Consider the following 12058-nt stretch of genomic DNA (forward strand, 5'->3'; position numbering starts at 1 on the left):
TCTTCTGGATAAGCCTCATGTGGTGGATACATGACAAATAAAATTTATTTACAGCTAGTGTATAGGGAAGTTTGTGTGAGGACTAAAAGAAGGGAGGGCAAGAGAACACACACACACACACACACACACACATCAAAGTTCATTCACAAAGCACCTCAAGCTAAACAAACATAACACCAAAGAGTAGCAATGTCAGTTGGAGGACAATGAAATCTCTGTACTCTTAGCATGATGCCATCACAGCACCTTTACCCATCTGTCCAGTACAGGGGGAAAGCTTTTATTTGAGAAAATATTAAAAATAAGGGACAGATGTGATTTCAATGCAGGTCATCTGCCAGTGAGTGCATAAACATTGCTTACCTGTACCACTGTTCCCATTTGGGTGAGGAATGATGACAAGCAGATGATTACAGAGCTAACTTCAGTCAATCCTTTTAGCTTCACCAAAAAAAAGGTCTGAGAGAATAGTGTTTTACAAGCTACCCAAAGAACTTCCTGGATTACTGAGACCTTTTTTCCCAGCCTCCCATAGGTCTATATCTATTAGTCATCCAATAATGCTGACCAGTTCAGTTTGGTTAAAATATGCAAGCCACTGATTGTATTCCTCACTGTGAATGGTTACAATTTTCTTCTTTTCATTAGTAACTATTCTGTCAGAGAAGTTCTTTGTTTATTCTACTTCCATGATAATCATAGTTTCCACAATCATGTGCACCAACATCCCAAAGAATTTATGGAATAACTTCAAGTTAATGAATAAAAGGTTCTTCTTTATCCATTATCTCTGAGAATACTATGTACAGAGGAAAGTAGATGACTTTCATTCTCTTTATTCTCTTTTAAATTCTCTTTTAAATATGGAAAGAAGCTTGATTCCAGATGACCTCCTTCTAATAACCATATCTCTAAAACTGATTCCTTGAACTTCCTCATCATACAGCTATTCAACTTTCACTTATACCTGAAATCTTAGTGACATCTTTGTTTCTCCCCCCCCCCCACTTAAAAGAAATCAATGACCACATCCTATTTATTTTTCCTCTTTGATTTCTCAAGTCTTCCCTACTTTCTATGGTCACTACTACCCTAGTGGTATCCTTATTACAACTTGATTGAACCACTTCCACAGCTAACTAGTCTCTCCACCATTAATCCCTCGTCATCCTCACACTTTGAAAGCTTTAAGAGGGCAAGGTCAATGTTTTAATTATATTTGTAACTTTCCTAGCAGCTAGAAAAATATCTAGGGCACTTAGTCCTCTAATTGCAAAATCATACTTTGAGGGTTAGAGTAGGGGAAAGCCCTAGGTCAGTCAGAAGAGAGTAAGTAATTCTTAAACCATACATTCTTTCCTGCTCAAATCTAAACATCCTATAAAATTAAAAATATTTGGGAAGTAAAGGCAAATAATTCTACTCTCAACTTGTGCCCTCTGTAGATCCTATAGAAAATAATGGAAAAGGATGGGTTATTTTGAAAGGAGCCAACCTAAAAGTTGAACATTTGGAATTCTAATTGTAAAAAGGTGTTACCGTAATCTGATGAATGCATGAGAGGGAGAGTTAGAAAGGGACCAGTTTGGATGGGAAAAGACACATCTGAAATTACAAAGACCAATATGGACTTTGTAGAACTCCCTAAACTTCAGTTATTCTGGAAAAAGAGGCAATCTCTCAATGAATAAGGCAGGCAGCAGCCCACTCAATCTTTAAACTTTATCTCTCTATGTCTTTCTTTATCTCTCTTGTGTCTCTGTCCAAAATGCATCACATCCTGAGTTGTTTGAGAAAAGATGAATAATATGATTAATTGCACAAAAACTTTCTTCTTAGCTTTACTTAAAATGAAATAGAGAAAAATCATCTTAAAAGGCATCATTAATATATCAAAGGTAGTCTACCCACAGCAAATATAGATAAATGATAAATCAGTAAATTAAACTCTCATTTGCTAGCATAATATAGGAATTTCTTTTTTGTAAAAGTTTCAGGAATAATTGTAACAATTAGTATTTTGATTATTATTAATACTACTAAACTCCCATGTCATTCAGTCATATAACAACAGAATTAACCAGATTTTCTGAGTGTCTGGGTATTACTTCAAAGCTTACCAAAAAAGGTTAGGTTAGGAAGAGCTGAAATAATTTTATATATTTGAAAAAAAACACATGTAAACAAGTAAGAATAATGTAGATGGTACCACTCACCTATCAGACCTTTCTCAAGAGTAAAGGTTTTGTTTGTAAACATACATTCAAAAGCCACAAGGTGGAAAACTTTGTTCACTGTGTTGTGCGTCCCAACTATTCGAACATACCTGAAGGAAAAGCAGAAAAAGAAATGTGTTTACTATGATGAATTATCACCACCAATCTAAGGATGACTGAATAAGATATACTTGGTAAATATATCATAGCAAACCACTATGCACAAGAGGAAGAGAGTAAAGAAGACCATGAACGTGATTGTTTCAAAGGACTTAGCTTCAAGTGAACCAAAAAGAACTAAAGAAATGTCACTTTCCTGAGAATTATGCAGAAGTTGAATTTGATGAACCTAGAAAATCAAAAGTTCCTGAATAATTCAGCTCCAGGATATCAAATAAAGTTACATATCTAGAAGATACTTGCAGTTGAAAATTAATTCCACTTGTGGCAAGAATGTCCCCCAAAATAAACTAGTTGAGTATTTTCAAACATAATAGAAGATTCTATTAACTGGAGTTAAACAATAAATCAATGCTGATCTCTTAATTAAAAGACAAACAAAATTAAGCCTAAAAGACTCAAACTATCTATACATTTCTTTGTATTTTAATCTTGTTTTTAAGTCTTATTTGGTAAATTAACTCCTCATACTCACATGAGACACCAACTTCATTTCTGCTGAAACCCTTTCCTGATTATAGGAAATGATTATTAAAGCTAGACTAGGCTTTGCAATATCCATTCTTCGTTTTGGACTTCCCTCTCTGCTGCCCAAAACTGGAATCTGTACAGTCTCATTGAGCAGCTCAAAGAACACTGTGGCTTTTTCACCCTTTGTATTACCCTGGATGTTTCACCTTTGACAAACCAGCATTAATCTTGGGTCAGCCTGTTCCCTTCACTTTCCAAAGGGACAAGACAGTTCACAAGTTAATGAACAAACAAATTCACTCTGATGAGTGCCATGCAATCCCACCAGGAATAGAGCAGACAATTCTTACTGGATTTTATTTTTAAATTGAGGGAAAATAACTGATAATTATTATCTTGATTAACTGATAATTATTATCTAGTACCCACAATGAAGTAAAAGTGCATATAAAAGGAACAGGTTTCAATTAAGAGACAGGAATGGATAACATTTTTGTAAAATCTTGTTATATAAAATAACCTTCCATATAGCTGATAACATTTTACTTCCAAGTTAATACCATTCACTAATGCAATGATTTTCTCATTTTTTTCATTATTCCAAGTTAACTTTATAATATAGATGTTGATTTTTTTTTAAAGCTCCTAGTCAATTTATTCTGGATTTTATATTTTGGGCTATTTCACTCCATCTTTCTTCCATTCCACCTCTCATTTCTAGCCTGAATTGTGGGCATTCCCTGTGTACCTCATTTAGCCATCTGTTACTCGACATGAGCTGCTCACTCATCTTCAAAACCAATATAAATGCTGTTTTTCTTAGACAAGCTGCTTTGAGGTCTGATACCCACAGCAGGGAGACACCACTCTTTCCATAGCAAGTCAAAGGCAGCTGCTGGATCTGGCTGTCTGACCAGACCCTTTTGGCTAAGGAGAAGGTCGGCCTTAAACAGTACTGTTGCCTTCGAGGAGGCTATGCTGATTTAACTGGGTTTGGGGGTTTCATTTACTGGGTTTTGAAAAGAAAGTGTGCAGAATTTCAGCCATTATTGGCTGTGACAACCCTGTTGGCAGCTTTCTGGAAGGGAAGGGGTGTTAAACTTGGCACCTTGGCCAGAATCTAATTTTGTAAATTTCTCTCAACCCACAGCAACTCGACCATGATCAAATTTTCAACTGCATGTGGCAGTGACAAAGTGTGGAAGTGCCGCTCTCAGCAAACCATATGAAGTTGGGGGAGGGGTTTGGTGGAATTAGATGAGAGCACTTTCCTAGCAATACTGGATGAACTAAGTAGAGCTCTTTGCATAAAGCTATTTGGGGGCTGGTGACCCACATGGAAATTTTCTGGTTTTTAAGTCTCTACCATAGGAGAAAGACCTCTTTATGTCTAAGGCCTACATGAAAGGATCAAGTTTTAGGGCCGAGAAGTCCCTTCTCAGTTTCTTGTTAAAATACTCCTGTGCTGACATTCTTCTCCATGATACTTACTTTGCTTTTTTTCATACAATACTAAACCTGACCTTCCATGTTGAAAAGATTGGTCAATTTCCTTGACAATAACTAGCTAATCTGTGAATGGAAAATATCAATTAAAAAGGAAAATGTTGCCAAAATGACTTACTTTACAAACCTAAAGATGATTATGATAAATCACAGTAACAGATAGGTAAAGCATTCTGGGACATCATTAGATTTTAAAAACTGTTACATAAATGTAGAATATGTTATCTCCAATGCATAATAGTAAAGTCGAATTGGCAATTTACTACTAGAGATCACATTTCTTGATTAGCCTGTTAAATATAACATCCTTAAGTTTAATTACTCCAACTCTGTAATAATCTCTATGTCCCCATAAGCTACTGCACAGTTTACAAAAATATGATGGAAAGATTGACTAAGACAATGCCCTTCCCTCTACCTCTCCCCCCCAGACTGCTTGGTTCCTTTTCTCTATAGAAATTTAAACTGCAATACTTTCTAATGGAGCCAAACCAGTGATGATTCTCTGGTTTGAAATATTTCAAATATATAATGAGGCAGTTCACAGATCCAAGTTATTAAAGATTTTGAGGCATTTATTTCATTCTCTTGCCTTGAAAAAAAATCATTTTGCGTCTGGCTATGACCTAAACAATGAAAGGTAATAACACACATTTCCTTTCATATAAGTATTTCTGAATAAAAGCTAAAGTTTAAGATTTTATTTTCCTTTCCTTTCCTTTTTTATTTTCAACATCAGTTCTTAAATGTATGGCTAACCTCAGATTTAAATTGATTATAACAGCATTGCTGGCACTTGGCTTTATCAAGACTGAAAAATATAACAGACATTCTTTGTTCTCTCTAAGGTCCTTTACACCATCACAGACAGTTGGAAGATAATTAAAACTTAAACAGTGCTGAGGAAGGCAGATATGCAACAGATTGGCTATTTCTGATGAGGATGGATGCCGTAGGCAGGAAGCCCTTGTGCAACAGTCTGTTTTCAACTCTGCCTTTGCCTTTTCTTTTGACAACTCTGGGCCATCTTCTGTTCTCCAGTGAAAAGCTGAATTTCAAATGCAATCTAAGAAGGAGTTGTTTAATTATGGAAGTTCCTAGGAACTTTCCCTTTATGAGAGGTTAGAACTCTCCCCAACTCACAAGAAGGGAGTTGATTTTACTGAGACAGAAAAGCATCTTCAATCTAAGGAAATGGAAAATGTTACCCTCAATTTAGTTTTTTTTTTCTTTTGCTTGTTATATGAGAATAAGCTAGTCAGTCAAAAAGCATTTATTAAATGCTAAGTTCCAAGTGCTATGCTAAGTGCTAGAGATACAAATCTAAGTAGGGAAAAAAAGAAAGTCTCTGCCCTTCAGGAGCTTACATTTCAAACAGAGTTATTATTTCATCCAGAAATATGTTAACCAGTGTTACTTGGTTTTGCCCTTGAAAGATCAAAGTTCTTAAACCATGTCTCAATCTCCTCCTGCCTTAAGGAAACTTTCATCCCCAAGTTATAATACGATGTACATTTAATGTAGAGAATATTGGAGTGGGGGGAGGAAAGGAGAGAAAAGGATAAAGAAAGGTAGTATTCAGTAATAATATTCAGTATTTAATGCCTCATAGTCTCCAGTTTCTAGACTTTACAGTCAATAAAAATATGTGTGTGATTAAAGTCCTTTCAATCTCCAGTTTTTATTCTAAGTCAAGTGACTATTAGAATCTCTTCAGTTAGACATATTAATACAAAATTAACTTAGTGAGGTATATTTTAAATAAATCCAAATAAGAACAATCAAAGTCAAATGCCAAGGTGTTGTAATCTAAGTTACAGTAAGAAATTCTGGAAATACCAGAATTAGTTTAAGATTGGCCTCCAAGACAAGATTTTTATCAACTGATTGTATCCATACAAGCCTAGAGAAGCCAGAAGGGAAACTAACTTTGCTGCAGTTAAAATGAGGTATTTATGAGGAACAACAGATATACTATATATGTAGAATATTCAGGCAAATAGATGGCATACTATATACCCAGGATATGGATCTGTAATAGCTAATATTTGTGATTTGCTCACAGTCTACCAACAATTAAGAATTGTACATAAATAGTATTAAATGGCAAACAAAGTCTCCTGAGATCATATATTGTGCTGTTCAATCTGGGTATTTCCTTGTGGTCCAGGGTTCATTATTAGTGATGTTAGTATCATCAAACCAAAAGTATGGAAGTGTAAATGACTATTGTTAGGGCAGCAAGTAGAAAATTATTTACTCAGAGAAAATGATATAAGTTGTAAGAAAAGCATGATGAAAGAAAATGTATTTGTAATTTTCTAAAGACATATCTAGAACTTCTTGTTTTACAGCTACAAAGTGCCTTAGAAGTATATGATTTTTTTTTGTCCTTGTCTTTTTTTGTTTAGTGGATTTGAGGGATTCAAAACACTGCTCCAAAGTCAGCTCAAAGTGGGTTATTGATCTAAATGATATTCAGGGAAGCCAAAGTTCAAATGGAAGACAGATTTCCCTAGATTATGAGGTCCTCTAGATACTTCTGTTTGTGTATGAAGCTGGGCTGATTGTTTCAAGTCCCAGGACATTACAAGGCTTCCAAAATAAACTCCATCATGACTTAAAAAAGACTGGTTTAAGAGTCCAGAAAGTAATAAGAAAATAGATAAAAAGTGATTATTATTCAAACATGCTATTGGCTAGCTAACCTACTGACTTGGTGAGGCAGTGTTTATATTTATGTATACACAGATATGTATAACAGGCAACACAGAGGGATGCATTGGGATGAAAACAGGCTGTGATAAATTTTGAGAAATTACAAAAGGTGACTCCAGGTTACTCCCAGGTACAAAAACACATTTTTGAAAAACAAGAATGTTTTCCTGGTAATGCTTTCTTGTTAATCTTCGATTATTTTGTATACTGCTGTGTTTTATATTTATTTATCAGGGTATACAATGCTTCCTCACTGCAGAATGCAAGATCGTTGAGGACAGGGACTATTTCACTTTTGCCTTTGTATTCCTGTCTTTTAACACTGTGCTTGACACTTAGTAGACACTCAAAAAATTGTTTCTGAATTAACCTGAAAAATAGAATTTCCAAAGAATCAAAATTGAAGTGACTACAAGGTCCACCTGATGCATGATTGGCCAAGAAAGTTTTAGGTAATACATTAAGGGCTCCAACTGGTATCTATAAAATGAAAAAAAAAGAAAAAGAAAGTCCTACAAGAAACCTTTTAGCTACACTGGGTGCATTCTTTGTCAAGGATATATGGAAGAATATGGATAAACCTTGCCTAGAATGAAGAAGTCTAAATAGAGTGTGATCATATCACAGAGCAGAAAAATAATGTAAAAGATCTTTTAACTTTATGCAAGACTGAAGAGATATGGTAATTGATTTGATTAGCTTCTTAATGCATTCAGACATAACTAAAAGGTCTAAAGGACAAACAGAAAAGACCATCAGTTGCACAATCTCCAATTTACAGATATGGTCAGTAACATCACATGAGAAGTTTTATGAATTCTTTTTAATAAAAATTCTTTTTATTGTTTTTTTATTTTACAATTTCCCCCTCCAATCTCACTTCCCTCCCCCCAACCCCCACAGAAGGCAGTCTGAAAGTGTTTACATTGTTTCCATGCTGTACAATGATCAAAATTGAATGTGTTGAGAGAGAAATCATATCCTTAAGGGAAAAAAATATGAAATAGCAAAATTACATAATAAGATACCTTTTTTAAAAAATTAAAGGTAATAGTCTTTGGTCTTTGTTCAAACTCCACAGTTCTTTCTCGGGATACATGATATTCTCCATCGCAGATATCCTGAAATTGTCCCTGATTGTTACGCTGATTGAATGAACAAGTCCATCAAAATTGATAATCAACCAGATGTTGCTGTTAGGGTATACAGTGTTCTTCTGATTCTGCTCATCTCACTCAGCATCAATTCATGCAAATTCTTCCAAGCTTCTCTGAATTCCCATCGCTCCTGATTTCTAATAGAACAATAGTGTTCTACAACATATATAGAATTCCCATTGCTCCTGATTTCTAACAGAACAATAGTGTTCCATAACATATATATACCACAGTTTTTTCAGCCATTCCCCAACTGATAGACATTCACTCAAGTTCCAGTTCTTTGACACCACAAACAGGGCTGCTTTGAATATTTTTTACAAGTGATGTTTTTACCCTTTTTCATGATCTCTTCAGGGTACAGACCCAGTAGTGGTATTGCTGGATCAAAGAGTATGGATATTTTTATTGCCCTTTGGGCATAATTCCAAATTGCTCTCCAGAAAGGTTGGCTGAATTCATAGCTCCATCAATAATGCATTAGTGTCCCAGAATTTCCCACATCCCTTCTAACACTGATCACTGTCTTTTCTGGTCGTATTGGACAGTCTGAGAGGTGTGAGGTGATACTTCAGAGATGCTTTAATTTTCATTTCTCTACTCAGTAATGATTTAGAGCAATTTTTCATGTGATTATGTATTACTTTGATTTCTTTATCTGAAAATTGCCTCAATATATCCTTTGACCATTTGTCAATTAGGGAATCATTTGCTTTTTTTGTTTTTTTTTTTTTATAAATTTGACATAGTTCTCTATATATATTTTAGAAATGAGTCCTTTGTCGGAAATACTAGTTGTAAAAATTGTTTCCCAGTTTACTACATTTCTTTTGATCTTGGTTACAGTGCTCTTGTTTGTGCAAAAGCTTTTTAATTTAATTTAATCAAAATTATCTATTTTTTTTAATGATGTTCTCCATCTTTTCTTTGGTCATAAACTGTTTCCCTTTATATAGATCTGATAGGTAAACTATTCCTTCATCTCCTAGTTTGCAGTTTTATGAATTCTTTCTGAGATCTCATGCCTTTGGTATAAGTGACTCTGAGCTAGAGGAAGGCTATAACCTACCTATAGGATACAAGTGAAACCCCTAATATTAAAGCAGGTTTTGCAAAGCCAAAAGAGGTGGTCAGCTAGATGGTTCAATGGATAGAGCACCAGCTCTGGAAACAGGAGGACCTGAGTTCAAATGCAACCTCAGACATTTAATAATTGCTTAGCTGTGCGACTTTGGGCAAGTCACTTAACCCCATTGCCTTAAAAAAAATTAAAAGAAAAAGAAAAAGAGAGGAAATGATCTGAAAAATGCTCTTACCTTTGAATTACTTTTCCTATTATTGGACATTGCATTTGAGGGAGAATAAAAGTAATGGAAGACTGAGGACTTAGGGTAAAAATTATATAATATTTCTCTGATCATGAGCAAGGGAAGGTTTTAAAAATAAAGAGAATAATTCCTGCTACTATTTTTGTGGTAATGTAAACTAATTCCTACCCAGGATTAAGATTGACTGATTTTATTATATAATAAAATATCTGAAACTAACACAAAACGTATTTGAAAATATGAAACCAAATTGCTAAAATTTCAATATTTGCATATTTCTACTAACTTGCTTCCAGTTCAAGATTCTGAGGGATTTTAAAACAAATTTGTTTTTTAAAATGACTGGGCTGTCTCCTCCCCAGCTAATGTAATGCAATATGTATTTTTATGAAAATATACAAACACCTAGCAATATTAATCTCAAACTATATTACAAATATATCAATCATCAAAACAATATGGTACAGGCTAAGAAACAGAGTTTTGACAAGCACAATGATTTCAGAATAACCTGAAAAGACTTACATGAATTGATGTAATGCATAAATTACATGATATAAGTACATGAACTGTTGCAAAATGAAGGGAACTGAAGCAGGAGAATATCATACACAGTACAGCAATATTGTTCGATAAAAAACTGTGAATGATTTAGGTTTTCTCAGCATTATAATGATCTAAGACAATTCCAAAGAATTCATGATGAAAAATGTTATTGACCTCCAGAGAAAGAACTGATATAGTCTGAAGGTAGATCAAAGCACACTATTTTTCACTTTATTATTTTTTTTTAATATTTACTAATCAGTAGAGTAGATTACATATACAATACACAGCAGACCAGAGAAATCTAGTGTTTTGTGAAACTCAAGGACCCAAGATTTTGGAAAAAGAATTCACTATTGAAAAAATTGCTGGGAAAACTGAAAAACAGTGTGGCTGAAACAATGTTTAGATGAACATCTTTCATTGTGTACCAAGATAAAGTCAAAATGGGTACATGATTAGAGGCATGGAATTTAGGGAACAAAAGTTAGTTGTCAGATCTATGGATAAGGAAAGAATTTATGACCAAACAAGAGATAGGGAGCATTATGAGAAATAGAGAGAAAATTTAATTATACTAAATTAAAAAACTTTTTCAAAAAACAAAAACAATGCAGCTAAAATGAAAAAGAAAGCTGAAAGCTAAAAAAAACTTACATCGAGTTTCTCAGCTAAAGGTTTTATATCTCAAATATATTTAGAATTGAGTAACATTTATAACATTACAAGTCATGCCTCAATTGATAGTCAAATGATACAAACAAGTAGTTTTGAGAAGAAATAAAAACCATCTATAGTCATTTGAAAAAATGCTCTAAATCACTACTGGTTAGAGAAATGAAAATTAAAAACTGGTCTGTGGTATCATCTTACACCTAGCAGATTGGTTAATATGACAGAAAAGGAAAATGATAACTATTGGAGGGGATGTGGGGAAAATTAGGAAATAGTTGAGTTATACAGGCCAAAAACTATGTATACCATATGACCCAGCAATACCACTACTAATCTGTTTCCCAAAGAGATTTTTTTTAAAGGGAGAAGAGAGAAAAGAACCTATACGTACAAAGCTATTTATAGTAGCTCGTTTTGTAGCATCAATGGCTGAACAAACTGTGGTATGCAATTGTGATGAATATTATTGTGGTATAAGAAATGACAAGCACAATGATTTCAGAATAACGTGAAAAGACTTACATGAATTGATATAATGCATAACTTACATGAGATAAGTACATCAACTGATGCAAAATGAAGGGAACAAGGGGCAGCTAGGTGGCGTAGTGGATAAAGCACCGGCCCTGGAGTCAGGAGTACCTGGGTTCAAATCCAGTCTCAGAAACTTAATAATTACCTAGCTGTGTGGCCTTGGGCAAGCTACTTAACCCCGTTTGCCTTGCAAAAAAAAAAAAAAAAACCCTAAAAAAAATGAAGGGAACAGAAGCAGGAGAACATTATATACAGTACAGCAATACTGTTTGATAAAGAAGTGTGAATGACTTAGCTTTTCTCAGCATTATAATGATCTAAGAAAACTCCAAAGAATTCAGGATGAAAAATGCTATCTACTTTCAGAGAAAGAACTGATAGTTTGAAGGTAGATCAAAGCACACTATTTTTCACTTTATTATTATTATTATTGTTATTTTTATATTTACTCCCTTTCCAGGGGGAAAGAGTTCCTATGGCTTTTTTCACATTATTAATATGGAAATATGCTTTGCCTGATTGTACAAGTATAACTTCTATCAAATTGTTTACCATCTCAGGGAGTAGAGAAGGGAGGAAGGAAGGGAAAGAATATGGAACTCAAAATTTTGAAAAAATGAATATTAAATTGTTTTTACATTCAATTGACAAAAAATTATTTAAAAAGAAAAGAGACAAATAAATCCAAACAAATTTTGTAATAGAAAGAATGTAGGGGAAAATTAAA

General features: G+C 34.0%; 1 protein-coding gene across 3 annotated transcripts in view; it reads right to left on the bottom strand.

Moving 5' to 3' along the window:
• Window positions 1–12058, bottom strand: part of BTBD9 (BTB domain containing 9) — a 502020-nt gene that overhangs the window by 187894 nt on the left and 302068 nt on the right. For all 3 annotated transcript variants that reach the window (XM_074236844.1, XM_074236845.1, XM_074236843.1), the window contains one exon: window positions 2217–2326. In XM_074236844.1, the coding sequence (XP_074092945.1) occupies window positions 2217–2326 (110 nt within the window). The remainder of the gene's footprint in view (window positions 1–2216; window positions 2327–12058) is intronic.

Source organism: Macrotis lagotis, chromosome 5, assembly GCF_037893015.1.
Source record: "Macrotis lagotis isolate mMagLag1 chromosome 5, bilby.v1.9.chrom.fasta, whole genome shotgun sequence".
Classification (NCBI taxonomy): domain Eukaryota; kingdom Metazoa; phylum Chordata; class Mammalia; order Peramelemorphia; family Peramelidae; genus Macrotis; species Macrotis lagotis.